The sequence below is a fragment of the Camelus bactrianus genome, chromosome 32 (genome assembly GCF_048773025.1).
Source record: "Camelus bactrianus isolate YW-2024 breed Bactrian camel chromosome 32, ASM4877302v1, whole genome shotgun sequence".
In the NCBI taxonomy this organism is placed as follows: Eukaryota; Metazoa; Chordata; class Mammalia; order Artiodactyla; family Camelidae; genus Camelus; species Camelus bactrianus.
Genome location: NC_133570.1, coordinates 696,566 through 708,983, shown reverse-complemented (window position 1 = coordinate 708,983; position 12,418 = coordinate 696,566). Strand labels below are relative to the sequence as shown.

Genomic DNA, 12,418 nt, shown 5'->3' with positions numbered 1-12,418 from the left:
GAAAATGGATCTACTTCCATTTTCCTTTTACACAGACAGCTTAGGGAGGCAAGTGGTAGGTAGCTGCATGGTAACTGAGTAACAGGAGGTGGGGTGGTGGGTGGGCCCCAGCGGGCCCCGGGCTGAGCGGCGCCGCAGCTGCAGGGATGGGAGTTGAGAGGCGGAGGAAACGTGGCGTGGCCGGGTCACTCTGGGGCACGGGCTGGAGGGAGAGGCGGGGTCCCCAGCCGAGTGTCCGCGTGCCCGAGGCGCGCAGGTCTTGCTGAGCCGCGTTCCCTGCGTGTGCTGGTTGTGACGGAGCCCCAGAGTCCTCCCGCGGTGAGCCGCCCTCCTCCAGCGGACTGCCACCGCCCACCTTGGCCAGTCTGACTCTCTCGCCCTGGACCTCCTGTGGTGACGCGTTGGCAGACGCGGAATCCTGAGTGTCTCTGGACTCCCCCTTGTTTTCCTGTCTAGACCCGGGTTCCCACTTCACAGCTGCAGGCGCAGGGGCAGCTGCAGGCGCAGGCGCCCCAGCCGGCGCAGGTGGCGTTGGCGAAGCCCCCGGTGGTGTCTGTGCCCGCAGCCGTGGTCTCCTCGCCGGGCGTCACGACCCTGCCCATGAACGTCGCGGGCATCAGCGTGGCCATCGGGCAGCCGCAGAAAGCCGCAGGTGCGTGTCACGTGCTCGCCCTGCGCCCCTCTGCCCACAGCCGCGCCCAGTGGGCGTGGCCGCCAGCTGTCTGGGGGTGTCACGGTGCAGTTTAGCAGCAGTGTCCCTCAGTTTAACATTACCGTTCTCAACTCCCCGCACCTTGATCTGACTGTGAGCTGAGAGACGTTTTAAGTAGCTGGTAGACATAAGGGGCGCGCCATTCGTCTCAGCATCGTTCCAGTGAGGCTTTCGGTGCAGAAGTCAGGGAAGGGGAGCCCAGTGCCCGTCCTTAGCCTGGTGACTGAACAGCCTGACGGGTTCCGCCCTGACGGGATTCGCTCTGACGGGTTCCGCCCTGACGGGGCTGTGTGCCCTGACGTGGGGGGGTCCGCCCTGACCGGGGGGGCGGGGGGCGGGGAGCGCCCTGACGTCCGCCCGCCCTGACGCGTGTCCGCAGGGCAGACTGTCGTGGCCCAGCCCGTGCACGTCCAGCAGCTGCTGAAGCTCAAGCAGCAGGCCGTCCAGCAGCAGAAGGCCATCCAGCCACAAGCGGCCCCAGGCCCGGCCGCCGTCCAGCAGAAGGTACTGTGGGGGTCGGGCCGCTGCCGCGTGGGGGAGGCGCGGAGGTGGAGCGCACGGCCCTCCCGCACTGTCGGCCCCCACATGAGGAGACCTGTGGCCTTGGGGAGGCAGTGGTCAATGAGACGGGGAGCCCGGAGCCCCGAGGGCCTACGGGAACCGTGAGGGATGGGGCTGTGGAATCGGGATTGGGAAGAGGCCGGAAGGATCGGGAGAGCAGCGGTAGCCCACGGAGTGTGGCCCTCCTGGGCTGGCCTCCGGCGGCGTAAAGCCCACCGCACCGCGGGTGCCGTCTTGGTCCTTGAGTCGGGGGTCGTGCCTGAGTTGTTCTCTGAGCTGGAGCTGCACACGCCTCTCCCTGGGGCCGGGCCTCGGGAAACACGCTCAGAGAAGTGAGGTGACTTCTGCAGCGGGGAGCACTTGTGACAGCAGACAGAAACGGGGCCTGGGTGTCGCGGAGGCTCAGCAAACGTCTGAAAGAGGAAAGAGGACTAGAAGGGCTTTGGCCGAAGTGCTTGTCTGTACGTTCACGTAACTTGAAATAAAACTTCGGAGCCGTGGAAGAATTTCCGTACGTGCAGTGGCTTTGTAAACCCCTGTGCAGGCCCCACGTGTGCGTGGCTTTCTGAGCAGTGTTTGACTCTCCTGGCGGAGGAACTAGGAATTAGGTTAAACGTGCAGAGACCGTGCAAGTAGGTTTGTTAGTCTTCGTGCTGTTTTGGGGCACGAGGTGAGTTCTTAAAATGTGATTCGAGATGTACGTGTGGCGTTCACTCACCCCCATGGTGAGCAGACCAGGTGCCTGCAGGGGGCGGAGCGCCGACCCCGGCTGCGGGGGGGCCTGGCAGAGGCAGCACTTTGGTGGGGGGCCGCAAGGCCTGGGAGAGGGTAGAGGGCGGTAGGGAGCCGGCGGGTCCCACGGCGGATGCCTGCGTCTCTGAGGAGGGTTCTCTCTCTCTCCCCACAGATCACCGCCCAGCAGATCGCTGCTCAGGGCCAAGCGCAGAAGGTCACCTATGCCGCCCAGCCAGCCCTTAAAACCCAGTTTCTCACCACGCCCATCTCCCAGGCCCAGAAGCTGGCAGGGGCTCAGCAGGTGCAGACGCAGATCCAGGTGAGCCAGAGCGGGGTGGGGGGGTGGGAGGCAGGCACGCAGACATGCGGCCGCTGGGCGGGGAGCAGAGAGGGTGGCCGCCGCAGACTAGCACCCCTTGAGGGCATTGTGGACGCCTGACAGCCTTGCCACGCGGCTGCTGGGGCCTGCAGGGTGGCCTGGGGGCCCGGCTGAGGTCACACTGAGGTGGCGGCCCTTGTGCTGGCGAGGCTCCTCCCGGGGTCGTGCTCCTCCCGGGGTCGTGGTCGTCCCTCTGCTTTGGCGGGGCGCCCGTGCTCTGCTCCTGGCTGGTCCTCCCGGCACTGCCCGCGGCCCCCAGCCAGTTGGGGGGGGTGCGCACGTGCCCCCCGCAGCAGAGCCGTGCCTCTTGGGACGGCCTGGGCAATGCTGGCCCAGCGCCGCGTCCGTCCCAGGTGCGCACCTTCAGGTCTGTATGCTGCGTGTCCCCTAGTCTGTGGCTTTTCTTCTCGCTCACTGTGTGGTGTCTGGACACGCAGAGGTCCTTAGCTTGAGGGCGTTGGAATTCATCACTTTTTGTTTCTGAAGAGTGCTTTTTTAAGTGTCTGGCTTAAGAAGTTCTTCCCAAGGTCATGGTGGCGTTTCCCTGTGTCATCGTCTAAAACCTTTATAACTTTTTGTTCGCATTTAGCTCTTCAACCTGCCTGGAATTGGTTTTTGCAGATAATACAGAAATAGTTCAGTTAAATTTTCCATTTGAATGCCTGGTTTTTCTCACACTGCTTGTTAAGGAGTCTCCCGTCCTCTGACTCTCGGTGTGACGGGCGTGAGCCACACCTGTCCTGCATGGGGCTTCCCTCCTGCGCCGCGGCCTCTGGTCACTGCTGTCTTCGTCATGCCGGCGACGTGAAGGGACTCGGCAGCTCTCCTCCTCCTGTCGGGAACGTCCTGCTTTCCGGGCTCTCTGCACTTCAGTCTTGATTCTGAGTCCCCTCTTAAGTCTGCACGCCACAGTCAGAGCCGTTGGGGTTTCTGTTAGAGTCGCATTGAGTCTGTAGATCAGTTTAGGGGGCGTCGACGTTTTCAGAGTCGTGACTTCACAGTCACCAACATGATACATCGTTTGGTGTTTCGTTTGTCTTTAATGCCCTTTCATTAAGTTTTCTTATCTTTTCCACAAAGACCTGATGGCGTGTGTTGGAGTTACTCCTGGGCAGTCGGCATTTCTGCTGCTCTCCCTGAGGGGCCTGTTTCCGTCTGTCTCTCTCGTACTCTGATGTTCGCATCCCGCCACCAGTTGTCCGCGGGCTCCTCCGCGTCGCTCCGGGTTGATGGCACTGCCTGTGGGTCCTGGTGGCCAGCGGCTTCCCCCTCCTCCTTCTCTTCTCCGCTCTGTCTCGCTGTGCCGGGAGGCCTGCGGGCGCGTGACGGCGCAGACAGGCCGCTGCCCCACACCCCTTCCCCGGGCCATTCTGCAGGGTCGGGTTTTTAAGTCGCCCTTCGGCACACCAGGAAACTCCCTTTTCTGTCTGGTTTGCTGCAGGGTGGCGTTCCTTTTGCTGTGGGGTCTGTCTGTTCACAAACCCTCTGTCTGCGCCCTCCCAGGCAGGGCTCCCCTGTCTCCTGGCTGCAGCCTGGCCCGGTGCCCACGAGTCCAGGCCCAGGTCGCAGCTGGTTGCCCTCCCTGCTCAGTTTAATCCGAGCTGCCTCTGAACGGGTCCCCAAGGCGTGAGCCCAGGCACCTGAGCCCCTCTCCAGCGCAGGAAGTCCGACCAGGCCAGCCCCGTGGGCCTCCACTCTCTGCCCCGCACTCCAGACCCAGCCGTCAGGGGCCTGTGGTGATGGGCTGGCGTGACCTTGCGGCGGGGCTGGCATGGCCTTGCGGTTGTCTTGTCCCCTCTGGGTCACCTTCTCGGTGCTGCTGCGCCCGCCAACCTGTTCGGGCAGCTGTCGAGACGGCACATCAGCCTGTCTCGGCCTGGCTGTGGCTTTGTCTGTTTCCCTTCTTATGTGAGATACTTTATTATGAGCTACGCGTAAATGAAAACTTTTATTATTTTGAGTAATGTCTGGTCCCCAGCCTGTGTTGCCCACACAGAGACCTCGGCGGCCCTTGTGAGACTTCCCTGCGCGTCCCCTGCCTTTGCGTCTCTGGTCCGCGTCCCTGACTCTCGCTCTTCACAGAGGCGGCTGGAAGGTGGCGGCTGTCGCTGGCATCCGGGGCCTTGGTTCTGGTCTCACTTGACCCGTTGGCTCACCCTTGTGGGGGCGCCCAGCACAGCATCCTGTAGCTCCCGTCCTGTTTGGGTTTCGGCTTCTTCTACTTGCTTTCCGTCCTTTCCTGCCTTCCCTTAACGCCGCTCAGGTATTTGTCGTTCTGTTCTTCCCTTCTCTGCTGCTTTGAAAATTACATGTTTCTTCCTGTCCTGTAAGCGCAGGTGCAGAGTTTCTCTGCCAAGCGGAGCGCACGCGGCTCCCGGCCCCTGGTCTGCCGCCCGCCCCTTCCCCGGCCCCTTGGCCCACAGCTGCTGTGACCATGCCGTACCCTCCTGTCCCATTTCATCGTCACTTTGTACGTAAAACTACTTTTCTTCTGTTTGAGGTACATCCTTCGGAATTTCCTGTAGTGTTGAAAATGCTTGTGTGTCTCACCCCTGCTCCTGAAAGGTGCTGATTCTGTTAGACCTTTACCTCCTCCGCATGTTAGCAGCCCCGCCGCGTCCCATCCTGCTTACCTGGTGGGTGAGACGCCAGCTGTTTGCCGCCTGCTGCTGCCTCAACAGTCGTCTTCCTCCCTCTTGCCTTTTGACGTCTGCCCTTTGTCTCTGGTGCCTTGTCAGCCCCGGGGCGCTCCAGCCGGGTTTGCTGATCTTCTGGAATCTGGGCATTGGCTTCTCTCATTGTTAGGAAGTGACCAGCTGCTGCGTCTTCAGATGCCGCCTTCCGCGTGTCCAGGCTTATCCGTTTCCCTTGCCGTGTCTCTGCTGCACCTGAGTAATGTCCTCCAGCCCACGCCCCTGCGTTCTCTTTGGTTAGGTCTAGTCTACTGTTAAGCTTGTCCATGGAATTTTGATTCTGGTGATTATAAATGTTTTATTCTTAGACGTTCTGTTTGTCTTTATCTCAAATCTGCTTTGTGTCTGCAGTTCCTCGTTCCTACCCGCGTTTTCAGGCTGCAGAGAGCGGCACACTGCTTTGTGTGTGCCTGGTAATTCCTGTTTGAAGTCATGATGCATCTGATTTTACTTTTTTCTACTGTTCTTGCTTCAGGACCTCTGGGGGTTTTGGCTTTGTCGTAGTTGTTTTCTCGTGAGCTGGCTTTCCTTGAAGTTCTGTTTGTGGCAAGGCTCTGAGGTCTGGGTTGAAGGTGGGTTCTTGCTTCTGCTGGGCTCCCATGGGCACTCTGGGGACCACGTCAGCTTTGGTATCTGTCAGCCCAGGTCTCCTCCTGCCCTGCCTGGCCCTGGCCCGAGGCAGGCAACTTTCTCGCAGACCTTTGAGTGACAGGATCACAGCTGCGAGGGGCATCGCATGGCCCTCCCCTTAGCTGCTCCTTGGTCTCTTGTCTGCCGCCCTGGGGGGCTGTGAACCCCAGTGCAAGGCTCCCGCGCAGCACGTGGGGCGCCCTCCTCATGGCCCGGGTCCCTGCCGTTGCTCAGGGTTTGGAGCCCAGAGCTCTGTACTCATGCAAGTTATCGATGCACTGAAGATGTCACCTTAGTCTTACCTGTGGTGTCTCAGCGTTTTCAGTGGCTGCCAATCTCAGGTGTGGCCCTTGAGCCTGCGGTGGTGTCTGCTTCCCATCAGAGGAACACACAGGGCTCAGCCAAGTGTTCTGCTCGCCTCAGTGAATCCGGTTTACAGGATTTTAAGTTACAATAAACTAGTAAATGCCTTCTGATTAACCTCAGTTCCCATAATGAGAACTTAGTTTACTCAGAGCTTGTCATTTACATAATACAATTTCACATGTTCTCCAAGTTATCTTGGGCAAGACTTTATTTTCATCCCTGTTCTAACAATTAGTAGACCCGGGGTGGGGGGTGGTTTCGTGGCCTCCAGCACCTTCTGTGAGCCGGTGCCCCCGCAGCCCCAAGGGGACACAGTGGCCTCTTATCACATCAAGGCAGCGATGTATGCTTGTTTACAAAAAGTGACCATAGGGTGGGAAGTTTTGCTTTCTAAGGGGGAAGATCTCAATCATGATGAAGAAAAACGTAGAAAAATGATACAATAACAACTTGAACATTTTGGCACACCTGCGAACGAGGGCCGAGCCTTGGTATTGGTCTGAGCCAGTTCACGGTGGGGGCGCCTCCTGGAACGCCCGCCACTGGACTTGAAGATGAGCTGCTGAAATATCTCACTCCCTCTTCAATTTAATTCTCTCATGTCAACTTCGAGTAGTTTTTGAAAGAAAAATGGTGACGATCTGAAACATGAGGCCAAAGATAAGCTTCCAATTACGTGTGATTACGGGTCAGGAAGGCGGTTGCTGTTCGGCGTGAAGGTGGACTGACCGGCCCTCCTGTGCTCTGGGCAGCGCATCTTGAGAGGAGCTCCTTTGTGTCACCTGACCCTGGTTTATTTGGGTTTTTTTGGTGTTAAGAACCGAGAAGTATTTTGAATTCCACATTTGGCTTTTCTTCTGTTTTGTCAAAGGTCGCGAAACTTCCTCAAGTCATGCAGCAGCAAACGCCCGTGGCCGGCATCCAGCAGGCGGCCTCCGCTCCCCAGCAGGTAGGACCCAGGCTCTTGTGGCTCTCGGGAAGTCCCCACAGACAGTTCTGGGTGTCCAGCCAGAGGGAGTCAAATCTGAGTTATTAGAAAATCACTTTTGATTTTCACAATACAGAAAAAAAGTAACTTTGGGGAAAACACTTGATATCCTTAGACTAGCAAGAAAAAAAACCAAGCAGATGTGCACAGACAGTGTCATGTGAGCTGCAGGGGTGCCTTCAGTCGCTCATCTCAGGTGTGTCCTCTCGGCCGAGGCCCCTCACCTTCGTTCTAGGAAGACGGAGAGAGGAAACGGTGCTCGCAGCAACTGTGGGTCTAGGAGTGGAAGTGCCCCGGGGGCAGCGTGGCTTCCAGCTTCTTACCATTTTACTTGCTTCTCCGAAATGTGACTGTGTGTAAAAGTAGTGCTTTAACATAATTTATAAAGCGTGTGCTTAGCATACCCGAGGTCCTGGGTTCAATCCCCAGCACTTCTGTTTAAAAAAAAAAAAATTTAATTTGTTCAAAATCACACTGGCATATAGATTTCAAGAAACCATATAGTGTTAAAAACTGACCCCACGCCCCCCAGCCAGTCCCCAGACGCCAGCCTGGGCCTTCTCCCAGAGGCATCTGCTTTTAGTGTAAAAGCAACAATAGTTTAGTTTTATACTTTTGTTTGGTTGGAAACCAGAGGTCGTATTTTGAGACATCGGCAGTTTTTACATTTCACAGAGGCATTTACGCCAGTGAAGTTTCTGAAACTCGTCCCCCAACCCCAGGAATGTTTAATTTGTCATGTGAGGCACATCACTTGAGCTGCGTTTTCTAGGCCACGTGTTTCTGTTTTGGATCAGGCTTCCCCGCAGACCGTGACCCTCACCCAGGCGTCGGCAGCCGGACAGCAGGTCCAGATGATCCCCGCGGTGACGGCGACGGCGCAGGTGGTCCAGCAGAAGCTCCTGCAGCAGCAGGTGGTGACCACGGCGGCCCAGCTGCAGACCCCCGGGGTGCCCACCCCGGCCCAGGTGCCAGCCAGCTCCGAGAGCCCCGGCCAGCAGCCCAAGCTCCAGATGAGAGTCCCTGCCGTCCGGCTGAAGACGCCCACCAAACCTCCCTGCCCCTAGTCGGGAAGGCAGGCGGGGCGGCTCCGGGCGGCCCCCGCGTGTCCCGCCGGCCAGCCAGGACGGGTTCGATTTTGCTTACTGAACCGTGGGACCGCGTTACCCGAGAGGTCCGGCAGCTGTAGCACTGGTCCTCCGCCAGCGTCCCCTTTCCGGGGTTATGTGACTGAAAGTGACAGTGACAACTTTTCCTAGATTGTTTTACGTTTTACTTTCTCCTCCAGAGCAACAGTGCTGGGCCTTGAAAGCCATGTAGAATTGCTGTTAGTGCACAGTTCTGCACATCGCAAGTAGCCATCTGGAACGTGCAGTGAGTCATAAAATGGACTTTGTGAAGCTAAAATGTGGTCTTTGACAGCGTCTGCCTCTGCTTGGTTCTTTATACCGAATCGAAAATGCGTCACGGTCCCCGGAGAGGAGAAACTGACGGAGGCAGATCATCTCAGATCAGAGAAAATCAACGTGGCTTCTTCCCGCGTAAGATGTGGCTTGTTTGGACTTTTAAAGGAGATACTCAGTGCTGATAGGCATTGAAGCACCTTCGTGACATGGCCCCACGAAGGAGAATGACCTGCATTTGAATCTTCATCCCCAAGAGCAGCTGGCCTGGCGTCCCCAGAGTGACCTGTTGCTGGGCGGGCGGGCAGAACCTGGGCCGGCTCCCCGTCCCCGCGCACCCACCGTGTTTCCCGGATCTCGGATGCACTTGTGTGTGGACCTTGTGCTCTGAGGCAGCTCCAGAGCTGCTTCATGAGGCTCCCGTCTGGGGGTGGTTCGGGCCGGGTGAGCGCTGTTCCGTCCAGGGGCGCTGCCGCGGGCGGCGAGGTGGACACTCGGCAAGAGCGGGCCTGCCTGTCCCGCCCCTTTGCTTCCGTGACCCGCGGGAGTGAGGCGCCTCCTTGTGCGGGTGGCTCGTGTGCGAGCCTGCGCAGTATTACCCACGACAGTGGGCCTGATAACTCCTCACCCGGACTCGGGCTTCCTGCCTGCCAGGCCCTCCCGTGGGTGGGCGGGCTGCCGCCGGTTCTGAGTGGAGGAAGTGGAGAGCCGCCCGGCCGTCTGGGGCTGCGGGCACAGGGGAGAACCTGGGTTTGCGGCTGTGTTTCTGTTGTCGCTGCGGCCGGGTGACAAGCTGCTGTGTGGACTTCGCTGGCCGGTGATGCTTGCTTACCGGGAAGTTTCCGCCCACCCCCTGCGCTGTCTCCATGCCTCTGGACGATTTCGGTCCGGGAGGTCAGGTTATGTTAGGTCTGCGTGTAGTAAGGGTCGGTTCCGACATACTGAGAGACTTTAAATTTAAATTCTTAATTTTAGTCAGTCTGTTTCCTCCCTCATCACATCACTTGAACAGACGCTAAGGAAAGGGTTCTGTCCCGTGGTTTTTGTTTCTCGTCAGTCTGTGTGGTGGTTGATGTCTTAGTGAAGCCAACTGGGCATCTCATTTCTGAGTTCTCGGTGAGAAATTTGGATAAAAGTAAAAATCAGGTGTTAGAAGAGGAAAGGACTTAACATTCTGGTTAATTGAACACATCAGAACAGAGCACTGCAGTGGGCTTCCTAACTTGCCCATTGTGGTTGGGCGCGTGCCGCCGTGGGAAGGCCCGGCGTGCGGGACGGCTCTCTGGGCACCAAGGCAAGTTCCTACTCTTTTTGTTTTAATCCTCAAATGTGCAGAACTACAAAGGAGCCCTTTCTGCAGCGTATTTTCACCTGGGCACCCCGCTGCTTTCCCTCTTGCCGTTCGTGGGTGCTGATGCCTCTCTCTTCAGACGATGGGGAGACGCGAGTGCACTTGCAGACTGTCCTAGACGTGGGTGCCCGGGAAGAAGTCCTCCGTTAACCTAGAGCCCTAGAAAGGAGTTTAGGAACCTCTCTCAAAAGCTTTCTAAGAGAACAGAGCTGGGGGTTCTGAATATTTGCATTGTGGGGCTCCTGCTCTATCGTATTATGTGAGTGAAAGAATTGTTTTCTCCAGTGATTCCCTAACGCAGAAAAATGGAACCGAAAATAGTTTACTTGTATCCCGCAGTAACATCTAGACGTCACCACTGCCCTTGTAGCCTTCGATAGTGTCGTTTAAGTAAGGGCCCTCCTCCCAGTGTGCTGTTCTCTTGGCCTTTTGTTTTAAAAGTTAAACTGTCCATATTTAAGAATTAAGTGTGAGTTTAGGAAGTGGTTGTCGGGGCTTTCTCAGATTATTCTCGTTAGCAGAATCGCACGTTACCTAGCGGGACCCTACCTACTGGGCCCCTCCCCAGTCCCGTGGTGACGGCTGGGGGAATCTGCGGCTCATAAAACAGAAGGACTGCAGCCAAGACACCGTCAGCCTGAAACTGGCCACCGTGGAGGCGGTCACCTGGGTTTTCTGTGATTCAGAGATGTTTGTCCCACGGAGGCCAGTCTTCGAGGACCCGTGGGCGGGAGGTTGGCTTGTGCGCGCGTCACGTCCGACTCCTCCCGGGGCCGAGGCTCCCTTCCCGTCTTCCTGGTGTTCTGTCGGCCGTTGTAACCGGACAGCTGTCACGTTCTAAGGTATAAACGAGGAAGACTGGATCTGTAAATACTTTGTAAACATGACCATTTGTACTTGAACAGTAGGGTTTTAAAGGGCACTGATACTCCGCCAAACAAAAGGTGAATAAATTGACCTTTTTATAAGCTCTTTTTTGTCTTTCATGGAAAACTAGTGTTCACGTTGAAAGAAGGTGCTGGTTTGTATTTATTTCATTTGCATGAAGAGAAAACAGGACGCAGCACGAGGGAAACAAGTGGTGTTGGAGGCAGAGGTGTCTCTGCTGCTCCCCGCGCAGTGGGAGGAACTGGAGGGTTTCCCGCGAAATCAGCGGCCCTCGCTGCAGAGACCACGCCCGCCCGGAGGCCACGCCCACCGGCCGGGGAGGAGGAAAGACCCGGGCGTCTAGCCTAGGTGCCACCGCTGCTGCCCGGTCCCCGCGTGACTCTGACTTCTCTGTCAGCAAAGTCCTTTTCCTTTTGTTGGGAAAAAAAAAGCTCCTGCTTACAAGCCACCCCCCTACTATTTATAAAGAATGGACGCGACACAGGGAGAGCACAGGGAATCCGTGGTTAGTTTTGCTGTCTTCCTCCCCAGCGCGGAAGCGGGGGGCGCAGGGGCCCGGGCCTGCAGCTCGGGGCTCCGCGTCGCGGCCCTCGGCTGGGCTGCGCTCGGGCCCTGTGCGCACCGCCTGCGCTCGGGACCCGGCTGGGGGCGTGGCCCTGAGGGTCTGGACTCAGGTGCCCGCCCAGCCATGTGACAGGGTCCGGCGCCCTCCCGCTCAAGACTCCTTCCCTCCGAGGTCGCCCCTCCCAAGGCGGTTGACGGTCAGGAAGCAGCTGCCTCTGGCGTCCACGCTCAGTCATGCATTCTTTCTTCGCGACTGTTCTCGGCGGGGAGGTTGTGCGTTTTCAGAGCGCCGATCCGTGGCTGTGACCCTGCGGTCACATCGCTGTCAGCTGTACACGTGGCGGCAGGCCTAGGGGTGGGCTTATCTGGCCACGAGGCTGTATTTCTGTGCATCCTAGTCAGGGCTGAGTCGCTCAGGGGAAGTGACCCTGCGGTGAGGCCACGTGGCCCCCACCCCTGGCGTGTGGGGGCATCTAAATTCAGGTGAACGTGAAACCTGCCCTGCGGGCTCTCCCACAGGCCGTCCGACGTGACCAGCTTCCAGGTCTCACTTAGGTTTCTCTCGGCTCTAACCAGGTTCCGTGGTAGCCCTGCCAGCACCCTCTCCACTCTCCAGACAGGCTGTGATCCTGGGGCCCTGGGGGAAGAGGGGACCTCCTCCACCACAGGCTCTGGTTGGCAGCTCTCCCTTGCTCTGCCCACGGTCTGCACCGTCCACGTTCCAAAGCAAACTAGCCTTCAAAGCTCCCGTTTTCCTGGACAAGTCAGCACACCTGCCGCCAGTGGTGCTGGCGAGACGCTGTCAAGAACAAAGTCGAGCTGTGTAACCTGGGCCGCAAGCCCTCCAGGTGTAGGAGTAGGAAGGCACAGCCCGTGCCTGTGCGCCTGGATGTGCACGCAATATCCCGAAGGCTGTTGTGGCCGGAGCTGCAGCAGCCACAGTGAGGGCAGGCGGCAGGTCTGCACCGGGGCAGGGGTCGGGTGTGATGGCGGCGCGGCCCTCTTTGGGATCCTGGCCCCGACGTTGCCCGTGTGATGCCCCCAGCTCCTCCTCAGCCCTCATGGGAGAGTCGCTCGCCCTGGTGGCACCCACCATGGTGACCCTCGCCCACCCAGCAACCTCTGCCCTGGTGACCTCCACAGCCTGG

General features: G+C 58.2%; 1 protein-coding gene across 19 annotated transcripts in view; it reads left to right on the top strand.

The window, feature by feature from the left end:
- EP400 (E1A binding protein p400) overlaps nucleotides 1-10,786 on the top strand; it is a 98,472-nt gene extending 87,686 nt beyond the window's left edge. For all 19 annotated transcript variants that reach the window (XM_074356408.1, XM_074356406.1, XM_074356405.1 and 16 more), the window contains 5 exons: nucleotides 457-652; nucleotides 1,092-1,216; nucleotides 2,181-2,327; nucleotides 6,948-7,025; nucleotides 7,862-10,786. In XM_074356408.1, the coding sequence (XP_074212509.1) occupies nucleotides 457-652; nucleotides 1,092-1,216; nucleotides 2,181-2,327; nucleotides 6,948-7,025; nucleotides 7,862-8,131 (816 nt within the window). In that variant the 3' untranslated portion in view covers nucleotides 8,132-10,786. The remainder of the gene's footprint in view (nucleotides 1-456; nucleotides 653-1,091; nucleotides 1,217-2,180; nucleotides 2,328-6,947; nucleotides 7,026-7,861) is intronic.
- Nucleotides 10,787-12,418: the final 1,632 nt, after the last annotated feature.